Source organism: Takifugu rubripes, chromosome 9, assembly GCF_901000725.2.
Source record: "Takifugu rubripes chromosome 9, fTakRub1.2, whole genome shotgun sequence".
NCBI lineage: Eukaryota > Metazoa > Chordata > Actinopteri > Tetraodontiformes > Tetraodontidae > Takifugu > Takifugu rubripes.
The window spans coordinates 10604918-10620123 of NC_042293.1; the positions used below are offsets into that span (position 1 = coordinate 10604918).

Genomic DNA, 15206 nt, shown 5'->3' on the forward strand with positions numbered 1-15206 from the left:
GTGTCTGACTCACAGCAGGATGCCCTGAGCTCGCTCCAGCAGTTTGCTGCTCGTGGAGTTGATGAAGATCCCATCTTCTTCCAGGGGGGGACTCGCGGTTGAGGACAAGCGACTGGACCTGGCGCTGCGACCGTTGCACCCGACAGCATAGCCGTCCCTACGGAGGCAGGGATGAGGGGGAGGGGTTAGGGATGGGCTTAGGGCTTAAATCAGACACTCCAGCCGTCTCCTCTCACCTGCTGGCCTTCTCATTCAGGGCGTTGGTGCCTTGAAGATCAGACAGCGGCGTCCGAGGATTCTTCCTGGTGATGCCTGCGTGAAGAAAAATAGAAACTCGGCCTTCAACGTACTCCAAACTCAACGTTACTGTGTGTAAAAACGTCTGTGTTGCCCTGAGAAACCGACAGGAAGGTTTAGTCATTGATACCAGATGGGGTTTTAGCCTCAGCAGAGATTCCTCACATCCTTTATTAGCCTCACAAACACAGGTTAGATGATGTTATCCATGATCAATATATGTGCTGATGTTCTTCGTGGCAGAAACATGTCAGAGATTCACGCAGATATTTCCCTGGAATTGCATTTCTGTACAAGCCGCTGGATTTATGCAGAACTCGCCTCCATCCAGAGAGGCCAAATGCGGATAATGGATGTCGAGCAACTGGGAAAATTCTGCTGGTTCCACAGGATGGATTTATTTGTCCAGGCAGGGATGTGAGCTGCTGCCGTTAGAGGAGACAATCTGGCAGAAATGACCCAGATTTATCACCCGTGATGAAAGGGAGACTGAAATTCATAAGCCTGGAATTGATTTCATTGATTGCGTTGAGCTTAGCAAAAGCCTTCTGAAACTGGGATTTGAGAAACTGGGAAATGTGATTGAAATAACAGCATTACAGAAAACCGTTTACTGGGAGGACTAGTAAATACTTGTAAACGATCACTGAACCAGGTTTCATCCAAATAGAATATGAATGTATTAAAACGTGCAAATCCAGACTCCCGTCAGCTTGTTCCTGTTTCTGGACAGTTGGAGGAAACCGGAGAAACAGAACAAAAGGGCAGAGAGGCCTCGAACACAGAACCTTCTGGCTGGGAAGGGACTTTTCTGACCACTGCACCGCTGTGATCAACTTAAACCATTTTGGTAAAAAGAAAACATTCCCTGCAGCAGCAGGGAATTACACAAACGGATGGAAAACAGCCTAAATTTCCCAATATTTATAGAATATAATATCCGACAGCGACTCTTTACTTACTGTATTTCTCATCTTTGCATCTCTGAAGGATCTCAAGGCTCCTCTGGTGAACTGGGTGATGAAGGAAACTGAAACTGTCCACAGTTTTGATGCAGGGAACCGCTGCGTCATTCCCTGACAGTGACAAAACATCCATGATGAAACAGATGTTTGCTTCAAAAAAAGAAAGGATGCAAACACCGACGGGAATCAGCAGCGCAGCTGAATTTAGGCTAAAATCATAAAAGAACGCAGCATCTTTCTGTGCACCATGACTTCAGAGGGTAGCGAATTTTACCGAGTAAATCAATAAACATCTTTTATGACTTTGTAGGTCAAAGGTCACATAAGAACATTTGGGATTCAATTGGATTTGATTGTATTTCGGATTAATCCTGGAATCGTTTTGGCTACAGGACCAAATTCTGAACATTCATTCAATTTTTCAGCAGATATTTTTGTCTCACAACTCAAGCAAAGAGGGTTTTCCGTCCCCATACGGGACCCACAGTTGTAGCCTCACCTGTTTTCTTGTGGGTGTGTCTGCGGCCGGCCTCCCTAAAAGCCACCAGGGCTCTGAAGTAGGCCCGCAGCACCGCCCAGCGGAAGGTCGCCACGGGGTTGATGCCCATCAGGCTACAGATGAAGCCGTTTTTGCTGCTCTTGAGCAGGGCCACGATGTCGGGACGCATGTGGTCCGTGTTCTTCTCCCGGAAGTCCTGCAGGAGACAGGGACAGCTGACTCAGCACTTTCCTTTCACGACAAAATAAAGGGTTTGAATCAGGCTGCATTTCCTTTTCTTTTCTGATCTGAACATCTTAATAATATCCAACACCTTTTGCCAGCTTGCTGTGAGTATGTGTTACGGAAAAACTGTTCCCCAGAAACTAGAAACAACAATTCCACTGAAAAATTCCCTACATGCCACAGTGATCCATTTTATAAGGGGGTTATTTATTAAAAGATGGACAAATGGGGAACAGCTTGGTTTATTTATTCAGTTTAGTCTGTACAACAAGCACAGCATTCAAAAAGGTAAAAGCACATGTTCACGTATATTAAAAAAACACACACAATTGTACAGTAGCATTGTGCCAGTTTAATTCCAATCCATCAATCCCGTCTCTTGTTTATTCACATCTGTCTGTTAAAGATTACAACCGAAGCTGTGTTCTAATAATGGAGCTTCGATCTAAAAGGTCTCCAGTGTGACACAATTCAGCTTTGTGTTGACTGCACCAGCGTCAGGCTCCCGCTGCAGAATTCCCAACAAACGTCTCCGGGATATGCGGGATACCCTTCCACATCCACATCGACAATGGCCGACACTCACAGATTTATATTATACAGTCAAACAACAACACACTCGCCCCGGTTCAACACATGTGCTTCTTATAAAAACACAGCTGGGATGTGTACAGAAGATTGAATTAAGCCCGGTCCGGGAAAAAAAATGGGTTGAAGAAAAGTAGGTCTGCAGCAGAATTTCGAGAAAGGCTGAGGGACGTGAGATGTCTCGTCTTTAATTTATGTTTTGGGAATTGAGCTCACGCTCTCAGTCCAGGAAGCCTGACTAACGTGACACAGCCCCAGGTCTGTTAAAAGGGGACACATGTGGGTTTTTTTTCCCCTCCGGAAAAACCAAATGAACCTCTATATCAGTGTTTGGATCCACAGAGTTTTTGCTCCACGAGAGTGTGATTATTAAAATGTGAAGGAAAATGAGGGAGAGAAAAAATCATTTAAAATCGCGAATGTTTTATTTTTGCTGCCCTCAGACTCAGACATTAATAATTCACCGCAACAGCTAATGTTGTTTTCTTAAGATACACCGATATCTGCATCTCAACCAGTTCCAGTGCACGCTTTGGATCAGAACACCAAGGTTTAGCCAAGAGAGCTGCGCCAGGATGCTGAGTGTTGACATGGCAACACTGACCGCTGATATCCACCTTAAGCTCGAATGAACAGAGCAGTAATGGATAATAATACACATGTCTCACTGAATACAAGATGTCTGCTGGCACACAGGTAGACAGACAGACAGACAGACAGACAGAAGGCTGCAGCGCAGCACCGATACACGAGAGCTTGCATCTCACCTTGACGCCGTACTTGACTTTACCAGCGTAGTGTCTGATGATGAAGGCCGGCTCCATGACAGCGGGGAACTCGATGTAGCTGTTTCCTTCATGCTGACGCTTGAACTTGTCCAGCAACGTCTGATTGGACGCCTGGGGGAAACTAAAGCAAACCGCCGTTCCATGAGACCCAGGCTGCAATTCATCTCCAGAGGCTTCTACTTGCTTTGAAATGTCCATTAATTTCCCCCATTTGATTTTTAAATAGTTTAAAGGGCAAAGCCTCGGCAGACCTGCAGGCGTCGAACCTCACGTCACAAACCTTTAATCGAAGCTCCGAAGTCTTTCCTTCCATGGGGGGTTCATACACTTAACTCAATGTCCACTGAGGGATGTTTCCTATCATCCAAACCCTCTTCTGAAAGCAAATCTGCAGGAGATCCAACAGCCTGCTGCTGTTACCATAGTAACGAACCCCATATTTACCCCCTACTCTGCAGTAACCTAATCCACTAACTGTGAGCGGCGGGGGCTCCGAGCACCTTTGTTGTAGCGTAATCATTTAGCATGAAGCCCCGTCCTGTGGCAGCATAAGCCCCTGGAGAGACCCCGACCCCCTCGTTTTTATTTCTTCAGAGGTCTCACTTTGACCTTAATTCTCCTAAAAGCAGCCCACCTCTTGAAAACACACACACATGCACACAGACACAAAGCGCCCTTTGGCTGATTCTGTGTGTTATTAGAACCAGGTGAACCGTCATCGCTAAGTGGCGAGCAAGATGCCGGCGAGCGTGGACAGACGTGATGGTGTCCGTGCAGCTGAATGTGTGCTTATGTGAGGAGGGAGGGAGACGCTGCTGCTGCTGCTGATTTATGGGGGGGAGAGGGGCACATTGCTGACCTGCGCTGAAAGTGGTGACGGAGAAAGACGAGGAAAAGCTCGGCGATGCTGGTGGGGGGAACCAGAGCACCCCGCTTATTCATTAGCTGTGCGATCAAACACGATCCAATATTGTGTTAGGTAAGAAAATAAATTTTTATTATGTAAGAAATCACATCTAAGTGGTATTCAGGTGGTCTTTTTTGGGCTGTCTTTCTCTGAACAGTAAGTTTTTAGCATCACGACCTTATTTACCATCATCATTGCGCTCAGAAGGCTGGGGAGAGACGGGGAGGCCAGAGTGGACTCATGAATTGACTCATTAGGGATGGGATGGGATGATGACAGTGGGATCTGCTTTGGTGAAATACCCTAATTTAGATTCTGTTGCATCTTTTTGTCACCTTCCTGCTCCAAAACACAGGTTCACCTGTTTCTAAATGAACCTCCATGTTTCCTAAATGGGTGGAAACAGGCGGAATGCTAACGGTTGAGCTAACGGTTGTCCCACATTTGGATGAGGTGGTGCGTTCACTTACTTGCACTCTTCATCCAGCAGGTGGAAAAGAGCCGTGGGTTTCTTGCTGATTAGGTTGATGCAGGCACTGTTGTCTATGTAGTCGATGTTGTGCCAGGTGATGCCCTCTGCTCTGTACTCCTCCTACACACACACACACGCACACACACACACACACACACACACACACACACACACACAGGAAAGGACTTCAGTTTATCTCATTCAAAAGCTTTGAATAAATAGTAAAATGTAAACGTTTTGCACTGTCATCTCTTTAAAGCAGCACACGTGTGTCCTCTTTGTCCTTTCCGAGCAGAAACATTGTGAAGATGTTGCTGTTTTGGTTCAGATGTCCCTGACTAAGCAGATAAAGATGTAGATTGAAACGCAGCACGCGTGTGTTGTGTTTAGGGTCGATCGAGCTGAACGAGAACAGAGGGCTGACTCACTATCTGGCTGTTGTGCCCGTGACAAAGTTTGGCAATGAGCACATTGACTCAGTCAATTAAGTGCAGCCGCACTTCAGATGATAAACACTCGGGCTTTTTTTATCATTTGCATGTTTATGCTAAAACACCTGGATCCAGCTGATGGAGGACAAGAACGCTGCCTCTCAGTACACGAAAAGCTTGTTCGGTTACAGCATGATTCACCAATAAAAGGCAATAAAGAGTGCTTTTATTGACAGTTTACTGTAATTCAAAGTGATGACATTTTTAGAGGTTTACAGAGGAAATCGTGATCCTTTTATTCCTTCTTTCCATAAATGTTCATCAATTTAAAGAGTAATTACTGTGATCTGATTGAAAGAGCTGGAACAACCGGGACAAATGGGACTCGTTTGTCTGGGGTGACTCACAATGGCGGCAGACGGGACGGCACGAGTGGAAGGACGGAGAGTCTGAGATCTGTGTATCATTCCACCGACTGACTGGGCAAACAGGAAGTCCATTTGGTGGAGATAATCCAAACGCTATCATGAGTTAACTCTGTGTAATGCGCTTCATTTCCATCCTGTCCTCTTTCTAACCGTCATACAAACGTGTCCTAACCTCCACACTGATAGACAGAACCACCACAGCCGATACGGGTTAGGCTCCGCCCCTTTGAGCCTTTGTGGCTAACGTATAGAGTAAAATTAGAAGGATGAAGAGTTACAGAGTCAGAGTAACTCGCAGGGTAAACATGATAGCGTGTTGGCCCAAGGCGGTGGCTGCCGTGTGTTTTCTCAGTTTTGATACACTGTCCTCACACACACACACACACACACACACACACACACACCTCACCACAGCGGTCCTGTTAGCTTTGGCTGCTGTTCCAAAGGTAAACAGACCTCTGATAACGGGTGAAACCAACAATGAACAAAGTCAAAATTACTTTTCAGCCAGATAAAGAGAATTCAACACATGATGTTTGTTTTAACAGGAAGGAGAACATTCATCAAGCCATCAGAAACTAACCCTCCCTTAAATCACACCTTCAGAGTTTATAATAAAAAAGGCAGGTGTCAGCAGTTTAAAGCTAAGAGGCGTGGGGCGCTCTCTCTCCGCTCATGACGTCAGACAGAAAACTGCACGACTTCATCAAAATAAACACACGTCGGTGAAGATCCAGCATCCCCGCATTAGGTCATGGCATCAACCTGCCTCGGAGGGGCCCCTCGGCGTTGAGCAACACCTCAACCGTTGCTCTGTCAAACAGACTGAGGAGCAGGAGACAGCGGCGGTCTGGAGGACGCCGCTGATTTAAGGATAATAAACTGTGAGGGAACGTCGGATGGTGTCATGAGAGCCTGAGAGCTTCCAGGATGGGGGAGGGGACCGAAAACACCAACTGAAACGTTTGATTTGGGCTTCCATCCATCCGCTGTGATCAGCGCTGACGTGGAGGGGTCGTGGGTTACACGTCCTTTACACACACACTCCAATCAGCCTAATGTTCGTGTGTTTTGTCCTGGAGAACCACCCAGAACAGGCGAGCTTAACACAAAAGAATTAGAAATTAAGAGATGATTCGGGTTTCTTCGCTCAGCACTTTAAATTCTTTAACCACGTTATGTCCTGTGTGTGTCTGAGTGTGTGCCAGCATGCTTGAGGGAAAAAAACATCAGACAGAACCATTTTTTTATCTACAGTAACACAACCTCTCAGTCAGGACGGTACGTGTTGTGTTCTGTTTTCAGCCGTGGGCACTGACAGAAGGTGAATAGAATCGATGGTGATTATGGCTAAATTACTTGGAATCTGTCTTCTTGAGGAGGTCTCATTAACTAATCTGCAGCGTTCTGCAGCTGCTGCTGCTGGTTCCCCCTCAGTTGGCCTTCTGAAGTGTGTCAGAACAGCAGGACATTCTGGATCTTGTTGAGCAGCTTTATTAGAAGTGTGTGTTCATATGTATGTTACATAGTGAGGACAAAAATGTGTATTTTACAAGTGAAGTGCAGATAGCTTCAAAAACGTCTTTTGGGTTAGGGTTCGGGTTTGGAATTTAGCTTAAAGGGAAATTTAGCTGGGGGAAGTGTTTCGTCAATGAGTCTTCACAAAGCTAGAAATACAGATGAGTGTTTGTACAGGCTATATAGGTAGAATCACAATGTGCATTTCACTTGCAAAGTGAGGACATTGTGATGTCAAAACATTTTAACCGGTCCTCACAAAATCCAGAGGTGTGTTTGAGGGTTGAGACCGTTTACGGGTGAAAACGCTTTGTTTTGCTGTCTATTTATATTAGACTGCATTAAAACGGAGAAATATAATAATGATATTAAAACGGGCTGAAGAGTGGAAGTCCCCACTACATCTGTTGGCGTAAGCGCAAAGAAGCGCGTTTTCAGAGATTTCGGGCATCTGCTCCAGAGCTGCAGGCTGCTGAGGTTGTTTGAAAAGCTTCCGAATACATTCTCAAGTAAACGGGCCCTTTGTTTCAAAGTTATGGTTTAGGGGTGAGGGTCTGAGGGATGCACTCTGTCGATGAATGGTCTCACAAAGATAGAAGAACAAGAATGTGTGTGTCAGTTGGCAGCCTGAGGGTAACAGGACCATGAGTGCATTGATGTCCTGTGATCGTCATTGGAGGCAAAGAAACATAACTGCACTCGTTTACTGTAACACTGCCTTTTCGCCGCTCTGTTCCTCCCCTCATCCAGCCCTCAGCGACGGCTCGTCTGTTCAGCTGTCACAGCTAATCGCGTTTCAGTCTGACGGAGGCGAGAGGCAACACTGACACAGTCCAGATTAGGACTCATTACCTCCCCTGAAGTTTCTGTCCTCGCTGTCTCTTCTCCTCGTCTCTGAGGACATTTCGCTAGAACAGAGTATCTGTTGCTATCTGGCGTGTTGGTGTGGAACTCTACCTGCTCCAGCTTGAAGATGTGTTGGTTGAAGTAGTGCTGGAGGCGCTCGTTGGCGAAGTTGATGCAGAACTGCTCGAAACTGTTGTTCTCATAATCCTCGAAGCCAAAGATATCCAGGACTCCGATGGACAGAATCTGACAACATGAACATGAATAGAAATGTTACGATCGCGACACAAATCCACTAATTAAGCGATGCGGTTTTGTTAGTCTCTGTAGGATTCTGCCATCATCTATCATGACGATGCAGCGGCGGTGGGAGGCGCTCGCTCAAACAAAGCTTTAATTAGGAAAGTGGCTGTAAAAGCTGCTTCACGTTCTAGTTCATTTGGTCCTGGAGGTTTTATTTCTCTCTGAAGGCCGATTGTCTCTAAAGCCTTTCAGTGACACAGACATGCGCACTCGGAAGAGCAGCGACCTTGAGAGAAAGTGCAACCTCATCGACCCCTCGAGAGCACCGACGGTGGGACAGCGTGGTGATGTCAGCGCATCGAGGGATGCGTGCGCGCACACACACACAGATACACACACTGAGTACTGGGAGGAGCAAGAACCCCAGGGGGTAAAATGAGCTAAAGGGAACTCGATGCCATCTGCCCCCTATGTTCTTGGCACATACACACAGTCACAGAGTCACACACAGACACACACACACACAGATACAAAACTGATCTCCCCACAGGTTCTAAAATGCCAGCTGCCACTCCAAAACACACACAGAGGAATTTTCATATTTGCACCACTCCCTGCCCCGAGGAGAGGAAGAAGACTGACTGACTGACTGACTGACTGACTGACTGACTGACTGACTGACTGACTGACTGACTGACTGACTGACGGACAGGAAGACGGTAGCAGGATTAAGCACATGAAACAGACACATGTTGGAAACATACATGATTTATCACTGGCAACAGATGGACACACGTTAAATACATAAGAAAACTATATTATATGCAGTCTCATACATCATTCAGTGGATCTGAGCTGGGTAAAACTGTCTGTCAAGGATACTTTTTAAAATGTATTCTAATATTCTGATTAATTTCTATTGGTGGGGGAATATTTAACAGGTAGAAACCTCAGAGGAGGACCTGGGTCTAGCTGAGCATCACCTGTTACAGCAGGTTAGCTGCACCTCTCCTGTGAAGACTGACCACCAGGTTTGGAGACTATCAGAACCATTACCGACTGTACCAAAATGCTTCCACTGGTGGGTGGCTGATCCGAGACAAAGGTCTCGTTGGTGTTCAACAACGGGAAGAAATCAGCAGTGTTGTGTAGCGAAGCTCCTGAAGCATCGTTTTGACGAGTCTTCGAGAAAAATCTGGGTACAAAACAGTGTTTTTCTTTGTTACCTTTGAATTATCCTCCAGGTCTTTGTTGTTTAGCAGAGCGTGATTGGTCCTGAACACGATCCAGTCAAACAGTGCGCTGTACAGCGACTTGGCCATGGAATCCCTGACTGTGCCCGCCTAAAACACACACACACACACACAGACACACACACACAGAGGGAGAGAGAGTCAGTATTTTCTGATCAAAAACATACGGATTCCTTCATGTGGAACAGAAGTTAGTCGACCATGTTTATTCCTCCATGTTCTTAGTTTCCCACAGATGATGCAGATTCAGTGCTGATGCAACCACTTAAATATCCCCTTTACTGGTTTCTCTTATCTTCTAACAGAGCCTGATGATTTCAGACAGAAAACACCCACCTGACTGGCTTAAACAACACAAGTGTTCCGTCTCTCTGTGGAACTGGATCAGTGTCGGATCACATCTGCTGAAAACAACTTGGAGGAACTGGCGGGATCAGAACTGGCAACCAGCGCAGGTTGGCATTGAACATAGGTGCAACGAATGTTTGGCCATCAGCTGCAAGTAGGCCAAATGCTTCTTTTTGCTGCCTAAATGCTTTTGAGTTGACCTTTGAGTTTGGTGACCTCAGCTGCATCAGACTATCATTAAGTCAGTCAGAAAGACTCAACGTCTGGTTCCGCCTTCGCGACGCTGGTTTACAGAAAGGCTAAACTTGGTTTCACAGACGTATAATTGTGCATTGTTTATGTAACATGCTACCATCCTGCTAATTAGGCTGCTGCGGGAGGGGGGGGGTCATGATCTGGGACAGGGCCCGGATCGAACCGGAACCGAGGAAATGACTGGGACGACCACTGCTCTGCCTCCATTCTGCAGCAGTGAAACGATGAACTTTGAAAAAAAAAACCTGCCTGCTGAAATTCATTATCCACCAAACATTCCAGATGAAGCGCCGAGACGTGATCTTAATAATAGACGGCTTCAGCAGTGTGAGCGAGTCCCATCGTAAATCATTTATGCTCCTTTTCCCCCCAGACAAGCATTTCTCTGCAGTGGAAGGTTTGGCACAAAGGGAAATTTAAACCATTAAAAAAATGCACTCACACTCGCTCCACTACATTTAACCTCAAGGAAGGAGGAACTTGTTTTCCGGGGAGTTTGTGTTAAGTTCTCCCAAAAGGGAGAAACCACCAAGGTGAGAAATCTTCAACATATAGACCAGAGACGGGAAACATTTTATCTAAAATGCCTACTGTGGCGCAGAGGAAAGAGATTTCAAGAACAAGGAAGAGAAAACAAGTAAGAGGATAAATAGAAGCTAACAGAGTAGCGGTCATGATGAAGCAGAAATTTGGCTTTTAAAAGCTGCGTCTCCTCTCCTGCATTATTGATTAGCTCTTATTTTTAGCGGCCTTGTCACAGCTCCCCGAGTTACGTAAGACTACTATGAATAATACACAGCTTGAGGAAGAATCGCGGTTTAATGCTTTAGTGGCGACTCTCTGGCAGAGGCATGACGAGCGTTTGACACGCTCACCGAGCACGAGCATGTCTGCGCTCGCCGTGGGATTTAATTATTCATCACGCCGGGGACAGTTAGCAAGCACAGCTGGATGCAGCACGGGTCAGATACGAACCCGCGCTTGAGACGGACAGGAAGTAGTTCTCTTCCTTCCTCCTCAGCACAGCTATCAAACACCCGTCTGCATTTATAGAAGTGGTGGTGCACGCTCGCTTCATAGCAAGAAGGTTCTGGGTTCTATTCCCATATGTCTGTGTGTGTATGTGTGTGTGTGTGTGGGGGGGGGGGGGGGGTTATCCACTTTCCTCCCACAGTCCAAAAAAAGCACATCAGCTTGACAGAAGACTCTAAATCAGGTGTGAGTGAATGTGAGGTGTCCTGAGATGGACCGGTGACCCATTCAGGGTGGTCCTGCCGGGACAGATTCCTGACAAGAACCAAGTGGCATCTGGGATTTTTAGAATAAATGCGCTCATCTTTTATTTAGATAACAGCAGGAGTGTAGCTTGTAATTAACGAATGACACCACAAGACAGTAAATATTTTCTTTTTAATGATCCAAATCTCTGATGTTTGTATCACCAGTAAGGTGAACCTCTAGAGGTTTTTTTTATTGAAGAGAACATTTCTCCGACATAAGCGGAGGAGTGAGTTTGTTGCTATCGGAACCAAAAAGAAAAGTTTACCATCGGACTTCTGCAAAAATAATAAGTGGTGTATTTTAAAAGTGCTTCCTCTCTCAAACGCTGAGACAACTGCAGATGTTGACGTCCTGAAACGTGGCCAAGCTCAGTTCCCCCCCGCATGAACGCAAAGTTGCTGTAATTGCTTAAACTGAAACCGAGCAATTCTTAAATGCATTCCGTTCTGACTCAACCGGGGCCCGATCCAGCCGGTCCGCTGCAGTGCATCCAGGTTCAGGGGGTCGCGCGGTTTGCCAAAAATCACCCCTCTCAGGCGTGGGTGGACAGGACAGCTGCCGAGGACGCGTTTCTCATCGGGAGCGCGTGCTTCCTGAGAAGAACCAGCAACACTTGCCAGGCCTCTTTTTTCCTCCCCTCCATATTTCCCTGTACAAAAGCAGCTGTTACGGGTTCGACAGGTGGTCTTCACCTCTCTCCCGGGGTCTTCCGTCAGATCAGGACAGGAACAGTTCAGCAGGAACTAGCAGAGCTTCACTTTTTTATAGTGGTTTAAAGGTCAGAGCTTTGTTGCTGATGTGACCCCCCCACCTTCAGATCACCTTCATGGAAACATTATTGCTATTTTCCCCTCACTGAATTCCACCTGTTGATGAGTCTTTATTCAGCTCTGATCTTTTCAGGTGCCTCGACTTTACGACGTTAATTCACTTCTGGCTTCATGACCAAAACGTGTGGGTGAAACAGCAAGGGATCATGGGAGCTCAATGCCAAGCGATGACCGCTGATAAAATATGGTGAATCTGAAAAAACCTTTGGTCACATTCTCAGGTGTCTTTTTTTTACCCATGTTTCCATGGATACCGTACAGTTTTGAAAGGGCCGGGTGAGTGAGTGATAATGTGATAGTAACCCGTCATTGTGGTTTCTCTCATCTACGCAGCAACTTCTGCTGCTTTCTTTCACTCTCATGTGTGTTCTTGATGGATCAGACAGAAAGGCTCTTTCACCCCTGCTGCAGTGCCAAATGATATACGGCACATTCAGACACATCTGGTTAACATGGTAAAGTATTTAGTAGCTTACAGACCTAAATGTTCCCCTCAGGAGCTCTTGGAGACCAGGATTTACAATAAAACCACGTTTTCCGAGCGGCAAAGTGAGAGATAACAGTGTTTTTACTGCTGCTTTCTTTCCTGGCCCCCAAAAACGGTCCAAGAAAATCAATTATTACAGGCGTACACATCTGTGCTTTCTCTATCAGTGGATAAATGTTCTAATATGGGGTTTAAAACTCACAGCATTCTGTCAATGTCTATTTTAAGAGGAAAATGATTTTTTTACAGCTACAGTCGGAGCTTCTGTTCCAAATCCAACCCAGAAAAGAGAACTTATTCTCTGGATTATAAAAAAATAATACGTTTTTTCTTGACAAGGTTGGGGCTGAAGCAGAAACTGGAAGGAATGGGCAGACAGAGACCGACTGTCCTCCGTACTGTATATTCCAGTGGAGGTTGCACATTCCTGAGATCAGACCACATGACTGGAGAGATGGGGGGGTGGGGGGCGTTTGAGCGTAGGAGCAACCATTGTTGGGCTAAACTATCTTGTAGAACCCACAGGGGGTGGTGTCCAGCAGAGTTAAACGGTATTTGTGCAATATTTCCTGTCAAGAAAAAAGGAAAGCAAAACCGGCAAATTCTTGCGTGATGGAGGGAAGCAGGAAGCTAAAGGACGCTAAAGTTGGGATATCTGTGATGTATGCAGAGTAAGACCCAGGGACCGGTGTGGTCAAGATTCATTTGCACTGTTCCTTAACTTGTCAGGAAACAGGAAGTTGCAGAGGAAGAGAGCTCTATCAAAAGGGCCTTAGAATGCAGCGACAGGGCTTGGGGGGCTGGGGGAGGGGGGGGGGGGGGTGTACGAATACCACAACAAACCCAAACTCAGAATCTCCCCTACAGCTGACGCTCTTCTGGGCAAAACATGTGGCTCCAATGTGTCGTCAACAGGCTGGGAGGAATTCGCCCATCCTAGACCCCCTCCTGCCAACTCTTTTTTTTTTTTTTGTTGCTTTGGCCTGATACAAAACATTATTTGTCAGCATTGCCCCAACATCGCCTGGGTTACATCAAATTTGCACAGAAAGGACAGGGTCATGGGGGAGGGGGGGTTGTATGCAAGTAATAGATTCATTTTGGAAGTCTGAGCCAAGTGTTGACAGGCGGAAGGTGTCACGTTTCACTGAGATAAATAAAGCCTCACCTCTGCCAGTTTGTAGGGAACGATGAGCCTCTCCCCGACTGTCATCGTCTTCCTGGTTGTCAGCGCATCCAGCAGCATCTCTTCTTTGACCTGATGGGGGGGAAAGATTCACACATGAGGTGTTTCACCTAAGACAGGTGGTTCTTTATATAGTAAGAGCCTGAACAGTATCATAACGAATGAAAACATCCGTCCTCATCTGGCCTAACCAGGCCTTTAAATCTGGTTCTCATAATCAATCCTGCAGCCCCCCCATCCCAGATGAAACACGACCACCATCGGCGTGAAAACACAACTCTGATTTGGCCTCGCTGGGCAAGTTTACACAAAAACTAGAATAGGACTTTTGAGGACAGGGCCACACTGGGAGAAGCAGATGTCACTGCACACATCGCCCCCACCATCCACGGGGATTAGGGGATCGGGCCGAACAGCTGCCGCTGACAATACACACGCGTTTCTTTATTAAAGTGTGTGTGTGTAACATTTAAAGATGTTGATAAAGGATTTAATATCATTATGCCTCCAGTCTTGACTCCATTCTAAAGACAGGCGATAAAAAGAGTAGACAGAACGGGAGGGTGGTGTGTGGGAGTGTGTGTGGAACAGTGGGAGTGTGTGTGTGTGGGGGGCATAATCAGACTTCATTTCACACTCCCTGATAATCCCTCAGCTATGAGCGAAGCCCATTCTGCAGCGGGTGATTGGTCTTTAGCTGCTGTATCCGTGTATTAGTCACTTGGTAACAGGCTCGCTGCTCCGTGTCTGATCAGTTTTAATTCCATAACACACACACAAGTGTGTAAGCGCTGGCTTAGGGTCAGTAAATGTGTTCAAATTTGATTTATTAGCTGTTCGCTAGCTCTGACAGATGCCATCTTCTTTGTTTGTGAAAGCAACCAGGACACCACGGGATTTCAGTCCTCCAAATAGTCTTTTAATATTGACATATTGTTGATTTTTGTTTTTTTTCCTGGAGGAAAATGTCTTTAAAAATGCTAGCACTCAAAATTTAAACTAGCAATTTCAGCTCTAATGGGATGTGTTCCCACAGCAGCTCTGATATCAGTCTCTGCAGGAATGTTTCTGGCCGGGCTGAACCACTCCGCTCACATGATCCAGTCCATCAACTGTCCGTCAGCTCACGCAAACTCCACTTCCTGTTCCAGTTTCACAGGAAACAGGAAGTCCCTGCTCGTTTTGTACCTATTCAATCATCAATCCACACTTGTGCTAGTCACCTCTCTTTAAACGCCACTTCGCATAATTGGTGCCGCCGTTACTGTTGCTTCCTGGAGGCGCTACGCCAAATAAGTGAGACATGGGCTGACAGAAATGTGTTTTTTTCATGCAAATGAAGGCCTCACCCATGGACAG

The 15206-nt window shown here is 46.3% G+C and overlaps 1 protein-coding gene across 5 annotated transcripts in view; it reads right to left on the reverse strand.

The window, feature by feature from the left end:
• LOC101075743 (unconventional myosin-IXa-like) overlaps window positions 1-15206 on the reverse strand; it is a 66704-nt gene that overhangs the window by 13050 nt on the left and 38448 nt on the right. For all 5 annotated transcript variants that reach the window (XM_029841174.1, XM_029841172.1, XM_029841173.1 and 2 more), the window contains 9 exons: window positions 13830-13919; window positions 9434-9550; window positions 8076-8210; window positions 4740-4861; window positions 3342-3483; window positions 1762-1957; window positions 1260-1373; window positions 237-312; window positions 14-157 (listed from right to left, as the gene is read on the reverse strand). In XM_029841174.1, the coding sequence (XP_029697034.1) occupies window positions 14-157; window positions 237-312; window positions 1260-1373; window positions 1762-1957; window positions 3342-3483; window positions 4740-4861; window positions 8076-8210; window positions 9434-9550; window positions 13830-13919 (1136 nt within the window). The remainder of the gene's footprint in view (window positions 1-13; window positions 158-236; window positions 313-1259; window positions 1374-1761; window positions 1958-3341; window positions 3484-4739; window positions 4862-8075; window positions 8211-9433; window positions 9551-13829; window positions 13920-15206) is intronic.